This window comes from Acipenser ruthenus, chromosome 9 (genome assembly GCF_902713425.1).
Source record: "Acipenser ruthenus chromosome 9, fAciRut3.2 maternal haplotype, whole genome shotgun sequence".
NCBI classification, from domain to species: Eukaryota; Metazoa; Chordata; class Actinopteri; order Acipenseriformes; family Acipenseridae; genus Acipenser; species Acipenser ruthenus.
In genome coordinates, this window is record NC_081197.1 from 10,406,416 (window position 1) to 10,421,801 (window position 15,386).

Here is a 15,386-nt window from a genome sequence, read left to right on the forward strand (position 1 = left end):
TGCAATAATCAAACGTCACAAAGACTCCCATTCACATCACAGCTCTCGTTGATCAGCAACATTTGCTGGAATCGCACAGTAAATGGAGGACAAGATCGATTTTTTCAGTGCTGATGAGAATTTTATTGTTAGAATAAAAGGGTGTCATTTTGTAGACTTTTTAAAATGTGCTTTTAAACAGGATTGAATAGTAAAACAGTAAGTGCCATACCGTCATGTTTATATGACTTCCTAGATATCATATTCATAATCCAAAGAATTAAATAAATAAATACATTTTAAAGTCGGTATCACATGTCAGCCTTCATAATATCTGCCGCCAGTAATTATCAGGCACATCGTCCTCATACTTTCTACTCACTCGACCACCTTTCATTTGCTGAACGTAACATGGCTATTGTGCTCCACTGTTGCCAGGAGCTGAAGGGGTGTGGTTTGCTAAAAAAAAAAAAAAAAAAAAATCGCAGGCGGGACTAATCCATCCAAATTTTAATGTAGGTCAAGGGAAGTAGTTGTGTAAAGTGAAAGTTCCTCATTATTAGCCGTACTCAGTTGTAGCTGCAAAGTTCACCTCAGTACCGCATCTACCTTCATGACAACACAACATGTGACCTGTTATTACGACGTGAAGGGGTAAGTGATGTGCTTAATTACAGCCTGATGTCAATTAAACTTGTTAAAACTTCCAAATAAGTTGCGCTCGCTAGACGTGTTTGTGTCGCAGAGAGCGGAATTGAAGCATTTGTTATTTTTTGGCATTTTAATAACGTTTCGAGTATTAATTAATCTCTAAACTTGCATATAAACTGCGTGTAGTAGCCTAAGCTTTTTAATTTATACTCGCGTAACCAGCGACGGAGCAGAATATGGTTTTTCAGAATAGGGAAGCGCAGACCTAGTATGGGTTTTGACAGGAATAAATAACGTCTCTCGGTTCCGGGATTAGGAGCCAATCAGAGATAAAATGGTTTTCTTCACCCAGGTGCTTTCTCAAATTACACTGCGCTGCACATTGCGAGTGACAGCCGGCCGAATTGTGCTCGTGTAACAGGATATTATAATGGGTTTAATCATCATTATTATTTAAAGTGATGCCGTCAATGCATATACCACCAGTCGTCTTAAGTTAAAAAGCTATTGGAGATATTGGTGAAAGCTGGTGTTTTTGACTGCCAATGTTCACTTTTCAAGGTCAAACCAGTGCACACCTTTCTTAAAAGAGAGTCAGAAGGCTGCACATTACAGAATACCAGTAATAAGGTTATATTCGGAAGGCCAATCCAAGTTTTCATATACAGTATATATTAAAAAAAAAAAGACACGATGAATATTAATTATACCATATGTTGTGATTTTGTGGTATATATTGTGGTCTATCATTGTCTTAACAAGTGTTCCAACCTGTGGAGCAAGTACAGTTTGTTTTTACACCTGCAGGTTAGCCTTGTGACTGACTGATTCACTTTGGCAGGGGTGGGGTGGGGTGGGGTGAGGGTTACAAAAACACATTCCTATGGGGTGCTGTTATTTAACGTAAATCTTGTACTTTTCCCCCAGATTTATAAATGTTGTGAAAATAAATATATATTTTTTAAATGTGTACATTCAGATAATTTATAAATCTAGTTACAAGATTTAACATTTAGCTAAATATTTAAATAAATCTTAAATCTCTTAACAAGATTTAACATTTAGCTAAATATTTAACTGGCCAGCTAAATCTCTAAAAAAAATATTTAACATTTAGCTAAATATTTAACTATCTTAAATCTCTTAACAAGATTTAACATTTATCGCGTGAAAGCACAAAGCGGGCGGAGCTCCTTTGCATACAAACTCCAGATTTAGCTGGCCAGTTTAAATATTTAGCTGAATGTTAAATCTTGTAACTAGATTTATAAATTATATCTGAATGTACACATTTAAAAAAAAAAAAATTTTTCACAACATTTAAAAATCTGGGGCAAAAATACAACATTTAAGTTAAATCTGGAAAAAAAAAAGACGTTAAAACATGAACGCTTTTTTTTTTTTTTTTTTTTTTTTTTACACGGCACCTCATACATTCCTGGGAGTTCAGATGTTGTCCAGTATGTGTTGTTTCACGCTGTACCAGTTAGACCGGATAGTTTACCATGTCAATAACTTACACCCCCAGCATGTAGAACTGCCTAGGCAAATGCCCACTTTTATTGTTCCCTCTAGGGTTCATGCGTAGGAATAGGTATACAGCAGACAGTGTCATCACAACTGAACGAGGGACAATAAGTAAGGACAGTCAGTGACGATAGACCTTTTATGATATTGTTAGCTATAATTTTGTATTTTTTTATGATATTGCTAGCTCTAATTCTGTATTTTTTTTATGATATTGCTAGTTATAATTTTGTCTGTGCAACCGTGGCAGGATATGTGTGTTTAAAATTGTTCAGTGACTTCAGTCTACCACAGGAAACAAGTTAAGTATGTAAGTTAATGTCACACCTACGTCATTCTGTATTCTTTCACAAAAGGGAACTGGAAGTAGAATATATGTTATATAGGATGTTTGAAAATCCCCCCCCAAAAAGTGTCGTAAATACTACTGTGCATTCCCCCATATTTCCGTTCAACAGTGTACAAAACAATACTTGAATGGCAATCCCAGCAAATGTCTATTTCTAATTAAACAGAAAATGAGATATGTTACGTAATTGCTTTTCAAAAATGAAAACTTTTAAAGAGAATGAGTCAATACTGGTAAGAATATATATATTTTTAAATAACATGAAAGTGTGCTTGTTTTGTGATTTTCATTGTAAAATCACTTTGCATCCTGTCAGCAACCGTGGTAAAGAAAATCATGAGATCATGAATGCTCAGTGCTACTTTGTTTTTTACATTTCAATTTGGTGACTACCATGTTCCACACCCATTCTCAATAGAACTATGTATAGTCCTGGATGCAACATGCATAACAACCATGGATGGAACCAAGATAAAAATGATTTCATACACATAACCTCAGAATGTTGTTCTTTCTAGGTGTAGTGAAAACACACAAGGTAACGTCACGTGTTTGGGTAGTTGTGTAATCTCTTGGAAGCTTATTCACAAGAGAAAAGAGAAGGGCCAGGGATAATCCTTTCTGAACTTTTGTAAGGTGTTTTTTTTTTTTTTTAAGTATTAGCAAAGAGCTTACAACATTCGAAAGAAAGACGGGATTGTGGGTCATGAGAATCAAGGCTCATTAGGAGCTGAGCATTGTGTTAAAAAAAAAAAAAAAAAAAAGTATTGTGAACTATTGTATTCAAATAAAACATGGTACATGCAATGATTTTTTGGTACATGCAGTGATTTTTTGCTTGGGGAAAATCATTGTAAGCTGCAAATGTGCATCTCGTACCAGTTTTACCCAGCATTTTGTCTGCTGTATCCTTCTGCTTTCACATTCGTTGTTTTGCGTGTCCCCTGTATTTTAATAATCAGCTCCACTTTGTATGTTTTTGTGTCTTAGGAAAATGTGAGCCTCTGATCGATGTCAAATCAGAATGAGAAGTCCAAAGATGAAGGAGCTTGAGGAGATAAACCCAGAAGAGTTTTCATTTTGTAAATGAGATGGTCCCTGTTTCCCAATTGTAACATTTTTTTGTTTATTGAACGTGTGTCCTGCAGCTTTTTTGAAGAATGAACCGGATAAGAACGATAGGAAAACCGCGCTTTTTACTCATCCTGGCTTTTCTTCAAGTCCTTTTTTTTGTGGTCATGTACCGCAGAGGTTCAAGTAAAATCTTTGAGTCGTTTTCCAAAATAAATGGGAAAAACTGGGACTATTCAAAAGTCAAAGACATTTATACAAACTTGACCCTTTTTACTCCAGCATTAACAGATGAACTGCAATACTGCCCTCCTAAGTCTCCATTGCTTGGTAAGGAGCATGCTCTGTATTTACTCATGGCAACTGTTTACAGTAGGGATAACATGAATCATTCTTATAGTCTTAGAGGTTCTATTTTATTTGTCTTTTCAGAAACAAAAGGCAGCTTTGCCATCATAGATAAGCCAGTTGGCAGAACAGTTCAGAAAAACAAATATTAACTTAAATGTCATGTTTATTAGGAGCTTGGATAACTTCCGCCTGTTGCAACTATAGTAACTAACTGCTATTGACAGGAAACTGTGTTAATGTTAAAGTTGGTATTGTTTTAATATTTAAGCCTGCACTGTAAAAGCATACTGTATGGTCCCCAAGTAATGACTGTATACCATGTTAACTCCAGTGGGCCCCCTGAGCATCACTTTCCAGAACATTCCCAGTCTAAAGAGGATACTAAAGAAGAACCCATATGTAAAGAGAGGGGGTCTCTACACCCCTCCACACTGCCAGGCACGCTACAAGACTGCCATTCTCATACCTCACCGCAACAGGGAGATGCACCTACGCCACCTACTGTATTACCTGCACCCCTTTCTACAGCGCCAGCAGCTCCACTACAGGATTTATCTCATCCACCAGGTAAAATAAGGTTTCTTGGGTGAATCTGTTTCAGCGGATGGGAATGTGTTGCCTGCATTGCATGCTGTTATATGAAATCCCAAATTCCCATCCATCCTGGTCTAAACTACAGTGTTCTTTGCTTCTGGTGTAAAATGATGTAAACTTCTCTTTTCTGGGGTTCAAAGTTTGGATATCAGAAAGTCTTTGATATGTGTGCGAAAGCTGTGTTTTGTTCAGCAGTCACGATGATCAGTTGAAGGAGCTTTTTTTGGAGATTGTCCTCTTTTTGGATATTGTGTAATAACACTGAGAAACCAAGAAAGCCAGTCCTCTGTTAGTAAGGAACTTAATGACTTTTCCATTGAATGGATTTCACTGGATATTTCCAGACTGTTTTCACATTAAACCATGTGTGTCTGTTTACATTAAAACCATGTGGTCTACTCACTGGAAAAGAACAAGCTAAAAATAAATCTAACATGAATGCCAGTTTCGTAATCCAAAAATAACCACTGTATTACAGTACTGTGTTACAGTAAAAGGAAAATATGAAACAGGTGTGATTTGATTATCGCATTCTACAGTACGTTTTTACCTTAACTGTAGCACATGGACAATAGGTTCAGTTGATCCAAGTGCATTCAATGGCCGTATCACAAGAGATCTGTGACTTCCATAAGAGAATCACATATTGAAGAATGTGTATCTAATGGTTAGAGATTGTATGTACTTAATAATATTGGTTGCATGTAGTAGGTATGTGAGTTATAAAAAAGCAATTTTCAACACTTGTTGCCTAATGAACATGCAACATATAGAGCCATATAGAGAACCGCATATCCAATTATCTTGAACCCTTTAGATACCATTGCTTATATATTGTCACATGTGCGTTTTTACATAGTACATACAGTGGCTGTAGGTTCTGGTGATCTCTTTAATGCATGTATGTTAATATAATAGTACATTACTAACTTTTTATTAACAGGCAGGAAATGAAACTTTTAACAGAGCAAAGCTTCTCAATGTCGGTGTACGAGAATCTCTAAAAGATGAGGATTGGGACTGCCTTTTTCTACATGATGTGGACCTCATTCCAGAGAATGACCATAATCTCTATGTCTGTGATGAAACGTACCCCAAACACTTCTCTAGTGCAATGGATAAATTCAACTACAGGTAAGTTGTCCCGTAGATTGTTCTAAATATACAGTGCCTTGCATAAGTATTCACCCCCCTTCGATTTTTCCACATTTTGTAGTGTTATAACCTGGAATTAAAATGGATTTAATTAGGATTTTTTGTCACTGATCTACACACAATAGTCCATAATGTCGAAGTGGGGAAAAAAATCTACATATTTTTCAAAATTATTTACAAATAAAAAACTGAAAAGTCTTGATTGCATAAGTATTCACCCCCTTTGCTGTGACACCCCTAAATAAGCTCTGGTGCAACCAACTGCCTTCAGAAGTCACATAATTATTATTTTATTATTATTATTAAATTTCTTAGCAGACGCCCTTATCCAGGGCGACTTACAATTATTACAAGATATCACATTATTTTTACATACAATTACCCATTTATACAGTTGGGTTTTTACTGGAGCAATCTAGGTAAAGTACCTTGCTCAGGGGTACAACAGCAGTGTCTCCCCCCCAGGATTGAACCCACAACCCTCTGGTCTGAAGTCCAGAGCCCTAACCACTATTCCACACTAATTAGTTGAATAGAGTCCATCTCAGATTAAATACACCTGTTTCTGGAAGGCCCCAGAGTTTGTTAGAGAGCATATCTAAACAAACAGCATCATGAAGACCAAGGAGCTATCAAAACAAGTCCGGAATAAAGTTCTGGAGAAGCACCAATCAGGGTTGGGTTATAAAAAAATATCCCAAACTTTGAACATCCCCCGGAGCACCGTTAAATCCATTATTAAAAAATGGAAAGAATATGGCACAACCGTGACTCTGCCTAGAGTAATCTCAATGGTCTTTTAAAAAACCCTTAACAAAAAGTTCTTAAAGTTTTGTGAATAGTAGTAATTTGTTTTGGCATAACATTAACATTGCGTTGTGGTTGACTGCACATTCATATATAAATTGTGAAATCAATTACCAAGCAACCACAGCATAAATAATTAAAATGAATACAAAACTGCACTAGCTGTTACTGTTTTCACATGGCTTGTTTTAGTGCTGTCTGCATATTTATGGGGGTAGCTAAGAGGCCGTCTGAAAGCATACTGTACAAAGCGTAGAATATTCACGTCTTAAAATATTCACATCTTCCTGAAATAGTATTACAGCCACCAGAGGTGTTATTTTTGTCAAGAGTTCATGATATTTTACTTTTGGTTGAGACAAAAGATCCTGTTGGCACACAGCTATGTTATACTGTATTTCCCCAGTATGCAAATACATACACAATTCATTCAAATACTGGTAAATACAATAATAATATTTTAAAAAAATCTAATATATAAAAAAATCTGTTGTGTATCCATCCGTCACATATCCGCTTCAAAACGTTTACCCGCCATGATCAAGCTCTTCAGCAACACTTTTCATACACTGTGTTGTATGTGCTCCATGCGCTGCCATTGCTGGTAGTGTCACATGAGCTGTTCAGTGTGTTGATATGTAAATAAATCCTGTTCGCCTGCGGGGTATATCAACTTCAAACTCCATCTCGATCTCCTGCATGTCACTCCGCAGCAAATGCATGCACCCACACCCTGTATCTTTCTAAACAAGTGATTTAGGGGAGCCCCCTAATAAAAGCTGAATCTCTATACAATAATTGTGTGAATATAGCAATTGTTTCAGCTGTGCATAATGGGATTTAAAACAGGATTCATTTATGCGACTTTTTACACATCCACCCTTACTCTGGTCACACTGCAGTCGGATACGCGACGGATCACTGTACTGTACAAATAGGAGCAAGACCGCTCCAAAAAGTCGCTAGAGCCTCGTACCGTACCATACAAAAAAGCTTCTGTAAACAAAAAAAATAAATGGAACTAGATTGGAAAATTCCACGTTCTGTTTCATTGTGGAATCGGACTAGAAAACTAAAGATGTATTTGCGAAGTCACTGGTTAGTCTGTCCTTTTATTAAAACCATTAAACAGTTGTGTATTAACTACTTTGGCACCTTTATCCAGTATTCATTTGCTAAATGGTGCATGAAAATTTAGATTGTTATCAGTAACCTTTTCAAACGTTCTGAAAGTCAGTAGTATTTTTGGAAATCTGGCCTCATAACTATTTAAAGCAGTTGTAGGCCGTAACTTGCGTTAGTCTTTAAAAAGCATTATAGAAAATTACTGGTTCTTCTGTACGTAGTCTGCTGTATCAATGTAATTTTGTGTGATGTTAAGTAAATTACCACAATACACATTTATTTATTTTATTTAAAAATCTACTTAAGATTAAGTGCCAGCAAAGCTGATCTTGCTTAGGATTTATCATAGCTGCTTGAATTTTATGTTTTATAAATGTTTATTTTTTTTATATAATGGGACATAACAATATGCCATAGAGAATGTCTTGAGCTCATTTTAGTTTGCTGGCTTTATGCTGTGTTTGTTACTCATCCTCTAATGAAACGGCTCCTCTTTAATGCTACCGTAGCTACTCGGATGATATGAACCACCGTAGATGGGCGTTACGTTAACCAGATGCTTATTTGTTTGTTTTTTAGGTTACCCTATTGGTCTTATTTTGGCGGTGTGTCGGCTATGACACCTGAACAGTATATGAAGATAAATGGGTTTCCAAACAGCTACTGGGGTTGGGGTGGTGAGGACGATGATATTGCCTACAGGTAGGAAACCTCCATTCCTGCAAATTCAGGTTCAGGTTTTGGCAGCTTAACTTTTTACTGAAACTAGAATTGTATTGCAGCTGCTAATTCTTTTTCATTAAGCCAGTGTATTGTCCTTTGTCAATAATATGATGATTTGGTATAAAGATAGGAGTTCTGTGACTATTAACCTTTTCCTTCATTTTGTTTATGAAATGTTGTATCTGTAAAGATTAAACACGTTTTAACTTGCATCATGAACCCCCCAACTCTGCCTGGTAGTGAGAGATCCAGCTTCCTTCAGTGGTGTTGACCTGGTTGCTTGGCAGACAATCCTTGCTTGCTCATAGCAATGGCCACAGCTATAAGAAAGCAGTCAGTTTGAATGTGAGCACATGTTTTCAATAAACAACGGTGTATCAAGCTTTTTGTTCCCCAAATCATGCACTAATTTAGTGACATTAATGTATACTTTTAAGGGTGAAGTATGCTGGATTGAAGATTGTCAGGGTTCCACTTAATATTGGACACTACAAAATGGTCACTCACAACACGGATAAAGGAAATGAAGAAAACCAAAAACGGTAAAAATAAATAAATGCATTCTGTATAAAAGTATGAAGCAGTAAATGTTTTGTAGCCTGAAATGTGCCTAAAATGTAGTCTGGGTAGTCTGAGAAATATTCTTGGGTCCCCTCCCAACTGTAGTTAGTTTTACCTTTTTGGACACATTCCATTTATTAGACGATAATGAGGAATAGATTTCCTTCCAATGTTATACATTAGCAAGCTAATGAAGGTGCTTTTGGATGAGCTGCAGCTGCCTACAGAAGATTTCAATCTACAAAACCATTAATAAAACATGCTTACTCTATCAGTTGTTTTGTGAAGTAAATGATTGAAACATTTATGACAGCAGTGTGGCGTAGTGGTTAGGGCTCTGGACTCTTGACTGGAGGGTTGTGGGTTCAATCCCTGGTAGGGGACACTGCTGCTGTACCCTTGAGCAAGGTACTTTACCTAAATTGTTCCAGTAAAAAAAAAAACCCAACTGTATAAATGGGTAATTGTATGTAAAAATAATGTGATATCTTGTAAAAATAATGTGATATCTCGTAACAATTGTAAGTCGCCCTGGATAAGGGCGTCTGCTAAGAAATAAATAATAATAATAATAATGACATGTTAGGAACAATACTGACCCTTATTAAAGTTTACTATAGTAGTAGTATAACAAAGTGAAATAAAGCATAGTGAAAACATTGGTATGCACTATAAAGCCCAGAGAGGTATGGTAGAGCATATTAAACATGGCAAGTGCCTGGTAAAAACATGGGAAATTCTAGGGAAAACTGTGAAGTAACCATGCAAAACTACCTTCGTAACTTTTAAGGGGACACCAAGGGATTGTGGACCACTTTAGGCTGTTAAAGCTATATGTTATTTTGTCATAAATACGTTTGACAAATTGACAGGTTCTTATATTAGAAAATATTGACCTAGGCATTGGCTTATTTATGTATTTATTTACATAGTTTTATTAAACTAACCAAGTAACCGCTGGATCATCCCTGGTGATGCACGTTGTTTTTATACCTACCCCAATTACACAGAAACATGTTTAAGCAAAAATATTTAAAAGTCTTCAGCTCAAAGACAACATGATGTGCAGCTAAGGCGAACAAAGGTGAAGTGACATGTTCAGGTTTACCTGGGCAGTAATTGACCTTGAAACGTATAGCATGAATATAATTGTGTGTAGGTCGCCACTATGCTTGGCAAACCTCCATTTACCTGAATGGACTAGCAAATCCAGTATGGCTGGCTAGAGGTTAGCTTGGATTACCATAAGATGTATCTGTACAGTAGGATGCATACAAAAAAGTTTCCTAAAAATATAATTCTAATACAGTACTGAATCTTAGAGGTCTTTGTGTGACATTGTCATTAATAATGAAGTCATAATGTTTATTGTAACTGTTACAATACCTTTTAATTATATGTGATATGCTTATTCTATATATATATATATATATATATATATATATATATATATATATATATATATATAATATGTGTGTGTGTGTTCACATTCTTTTACAGGTTTGACTTGTTGGTGAAGTCACCAAGGAAATGGAAAGAGGATGGCATGAACTCTTTGGAGTACAAGTTAATTTCAAAAAGGCTGATGTACCTTTTCACCAACATTACTGTGGATGTCGGTGCGGCCCCTAAAGATAAGAAGACCAAAACTAGAAGCTGAAAAGAAATGCAATGCCCTTGTTTAACCAGTACTGGAGGCTGGAGAAGGAAGTGTATTCTCTCTGCCTGGAGGAAATATCTGCAACATGCGTATGTCATATCAACATGCACTTTAAATAGAAATAGCGCCTTTTAACACATGTGAAAAGTTCTTGAGTCCCTGTTAAGTAACTGAAGGAAGGTGTGTTTTATAGAGATGGGGGTTCAAAACATCCGGAATGTAATTCATTGTTTAAAGAAGATATGACTGATTGCTCAGGATTTTTAAATTGGCAATTCAGTAATCAACAGATGTTTGCAAAAAGTCAGCTAATCTAGGTGAATTTCAATATTAAATTGTAACTTTGTACCTGTGCTAAGTATAGGTTTCAGCAGTGCTAAGCTGACAGTGTTTTGCATAGTTAACAGACAAAGTGCACAAATATCATTTGCATCTTTTTAGGTTCAAGGAGTTTTTGTTTGTGTTGCATAAAGAAACAACACAACTTTTCTCTGCCAGGCTAAATAGAACATTACTTCTCCTGCTGTGCCACGGTAAAAATGGCCACTTTACATTGTTCTATTGAAGTTAACATTACATTATAATGTGAGAAAATCTTAAAAGAAAACACTTGCAATGATAAAGTAATTTGGGATTGTGGACAGGATGCAAAATAGCAGCTAGAGAGTTTTTCAATGCTTTGTGTCGTCCATTTCAGAAACAGCTGCTAAATCCCAGTCGCTTATAAATACATTTAAAAAAAATACTATTGAGAAAGATCATTTCTAAAATGTGATTTACACATTTATAAGCATTAAGCTAGCTGTCATCTGTGTTTTCTTACGCAGAAAGATGAGAAATAATGCTTAAGGGAGTTGCAGTTCCCTTTCTGCACCTGTATGTGAAACCCGACTTGCTGCACCATTTTGTTTTTCTTTCACTTGGTGTGTCGTCCAGCACCACCACTGCTCAGTGTCTTTGTGCCTTCTGCTGCTGATGAGAATGTCACACAAAAATATACATTAAGTGCCTTAGCAATGGAAAAAATAGCAAGTGCCACCTATAAAAAATTATATATATATATACTGCTGTGCAAAAGTCTTAGACTGTTGCATTTTTCTACTCTGATGTATTATGAGCATCAACAATTTACTCAAAACAGAACTGGCAGAAGGCACAGGTGTCGTTGTCCATCCATCAACAGTCCAAAGCACCTTTGACCACTGTCCCATAGTCCAAATTCTGTGTCCTTGTGCATATTCTAGCCTTTTCGTCTTGTTCCCCTTTCTTAACAGAGGTATTCTTACTGCAACACATCCTTGATTTCAAGTGATCTTTGTACTGTTGATATGATGGACAACGACATCTGTGCCTTCTGCAAGTTTTGGTGTCAATTCAACGCGTGTCTTCTTTCTATTCCTTAAGGTTATTATCTTCAAGTATTGCTCATCCTTGTTAGACAGCTTTTTGGGTCTTCCAGTCACGGGATTGTCAATTACAGATGATGTTTCTCTGTACTTGTTGATTATGCTTCAGATACCACACCTTGAAAATCGAGTGATGCAAGCTATTTCACTCAATGTAGAAAACACTAGTGGAGGCTTTGAGTAAATTGTTGATGCTCATAATGCATCAGAGTAGAAAAATGCAACATGTTTAAGACTTTTGCACAGCAGTGTGTGTGTGTATGTATGTGTGTGTGTATATATATATATATATATATATATATATATATATATATATATATATATATATAAAATAATACATTGTATCTCAAATAACATACTAAAATAAAAGATGGGACTCAAAGGGGTGAAATTGAACAACCAAGCTGTTTACACCAAAAGAGCTATCAAACCGGCCCAGTTTTCTGGCCAGAACCTCATCTTATTTCATCGTTTATTCAGCTAAGAATCGTAACATTTTATTTGGTCATTACTTGTATAGACTCTTAACATGGGCAGTATCCTACTATAAAGGAGTTTACAGTACTTACCAGGACTTGTTAGTATGAGATAACATTTTACATGTAGTCTCTATATATGTATTGTTGTTTAAAATTTTTAATCTTATTTATTTGTTACCGTATGTTCAAAATGAAACTTGAAATTTGCCGAATTGTAAGCTGTATAGATGTTTTTCATGCACGTGGGGTTTAGTTGTTACACTGGCACTGTCTCTTACATTATATTGTGTGCTTGCTTCAGTTGGAAAGAGAGCTCACATTGTATCTTGGTGGTTTTAATAACTTTAAAGGAGTGTATGTACTTACAGGGGTTAGACAAAATGATCATTTTGTTATGCAAGTAGCATTCTTAACATTTTGTGATATATATAAAAGCTACATCTTTGGTTTCAGTCACAGTGGACAAGTGAATACGTTGCTGCCTTATCCACAATGCACAAATGAATCATTCAGGGATGGTAAAATATTCCTTCAGCACAGTATGTTGAATATGTGTCATATCAATTTGATGGCCTGTGTTTCTAATTTATTGTCACACCTCTGTATAAGGACCATTATCATGTGTAGCAGTACATACAAGTTTATAAATTGTTTGTTTTTATTACACTTTTGTAGATTTTTCTGTGTGAAGATTTTTCTTGTTGAATTTTCTGTGTTTATGATGCATACACTATTTGCAGTTACTGTGTGTTTTAAAAACCCAATAACATTGACTCCATTGTTTAGGGACCAAAAACTGTATTGGCAAAAAAAAATTGCTAACACGTCAAACTAGAACCAGTAGGGCATAAGAAGAGTATATTCTGTTTTCAAAACTACAATTTCTCATTCCTAATCAAAGACTTGATGCTAAAAATGGTGTCTATTTTTATATAACAGAATACAATAAAACTCATTACTAACGAATCTACGATACAATAGAAGGAAGCAACAACTTTATTCTTAAAAGTGTCATTACAGCTGTTAGATAAAGGAAACAAGTTAAGAATCATTAGTGATCTTTTGAGAAATTAATGGACCAGACATGTTTTAAAAAGTTATTTTTTTCATGTTTGTAAAAATGCTGTATGAGGTTAGGAAATTGCTGGGGAAAATGTTCTGTGTCAAACATTAAACGCAAGCTTTACCTTAATATTTTGTTTTAGTTTGTCACAAAAATGTATTATAAAAAAAAAACTGAAGTGTACTGGTGGTGAATGCACTAGGGCTGTTACATTTCTTGAATGTTAAAAGAATACATTTTCTGTAAGCAATCAGAAAACCCATCATAAGAAGCTGTCTATAATGTATTGCTGTTACTTTTTCAGGAATGACACAATTGCTATGTATAATACCATGTATGGTAAAGGCTTAATTATTAAAGAATAAATATTGAATGTAAAAATGTTCAACATGACTAATGTTTAATCTCTCCCCCTGCTGTTTTGTGTGTGTGTTTACCAGTACACGATTTCAAGCATGGTGGTTTACTTTGGCACAGTATCACATTTTATCAGAACCTTATTACTCCGGAAGTGCAAGAACATTAGGAATGTGCATGGTTAATGCTTAAACATATGGTTTTTACAGTGCTCACACTTCCACACAGAATCATTTGTTTTGCCAATGCATTTTACTTTACATTTTGAATAATAAACTTACCAGCCAGTAAACCTCAGAACTGAGTAAATGACAGACGGACCTTGAATTTTGTAGTCCCTTTGTTGCCCGATTTAATTCAGGCTTCTCTGAAACTAACAAGGAGATACTCTGAATCGTTTTCCATACTAATAGTGTGGCAAAATCACTGTATCTAAAAAAGAAAGCATTTCAGCATTTTTATTCATTAAAGTGTGTGACCTGCTTCCTGGCTTCTGCTCTACTGAAGCTTGGAATTGAAACCAGGGCAGGTAACTGATTAAACAGAGTAAACGCAACACTACCTGAATGCATTTCTCCCTTTTAGTGCCTAGTGCACACATTATTTCATTATTTTGAACCCTACCAGCGAAAACAATAATACCCGTTGCAATGTAAAGGATTGAAACTTTCCTTAATAGTGTAGCATATACGTTTACTCAGCAAGAACCGGGTTAGTTTTGCTGTGCACATGTCAAGGTACCAGGTGCATCCTGCATTGTAAACGTTCATGTACTTCTGCCTTACAAAGCCAACATCGGCACAAATAATTCAGAACTGTTTTTCAAGAAGCATTACTTTCCTTGGAGTAAGTACATGTAATACTTTCATTTATAATTTGAAATTAGAATATATCTGCACATAACCTGATTGATGCCAATGATTAACATGTTATCTTGATGTGGAGTAATATTTATTTTGATCAATTGACACACCATCAAATCTAAATCAATAGAATTCCATAACTTCTATAATTCTCTGTTAATTGCATGCATTTATAATGTCTAAATATTTTTCTTCGGCTCAAAGGCTTCCTTTATGAATAAAATGTCCCTTTATTTGTGGGACAAGAACATGATTTATTTATATTCTATATATTACACACACACATACATACATGCAAAAAGCTTTGACCACAACACCTGATTTTCCATACAACAGAAAACAAAAACTACTCTTGGAATAAAGTCGTATAGGTAGAGATCAATTCCCTAGCACAACACTTTCTAGTGATTTTGAATAAACTGGGATTACCCCTTCTTATACTGTTATTTTCTCATATTTAGCCGTATTCCTAGCAGGATTGAGCCATTCAGCACTACCATTTGAGCTAACCTCCTGATAGTCTTGGGTAAGTGAAAACATTTCAAAAGCAGCCTCTGCATTCCTTGAATTACTCTGACCACGGGACTCTAATTTGCAATGTTAATTTACACAAACTAAATAATGTTTGCATGCAACTTTTTTGCTTACAGTTGGAATAGTTAACC

The 15,386-nt window shown here is 35.6% G+C and overlaps 1 protein-coding gene across 1 annotated transcript; it reads left to right on the forward strand.

Moving 5' to 3' along the window:
- Positions 1-480: 480 nt before the first annotated feature.
- Positions 481-13,889, forward strand: LOC117972931 (beta-1,4-galactosyltransferase 3-like). The gene is made up of 7 exons (XM_034923417.2): positions 481-633; positions 3,497-3,907; positions 4,260-4,495; positions 5,466-5,656; positions 8,189-8,311; positions 8,770-8,874; positions 10,394-13,889. The coding sequence occupies exons 2-7, from the start codon at positions 3,667-3,669 to the stop codon at positions 10,551-10,553; spliced, it is 1,056 nt and encodes a 351-aa protein (XP_034779308.1). The 5' UTR covers positions 481-633; positions 3,497-3,666; the 3' UTR covers positions 10,554-13,889.
- The last annotated feature ends 1,497 nt before the right edge of the window (positions 13,890-15,386 follow it).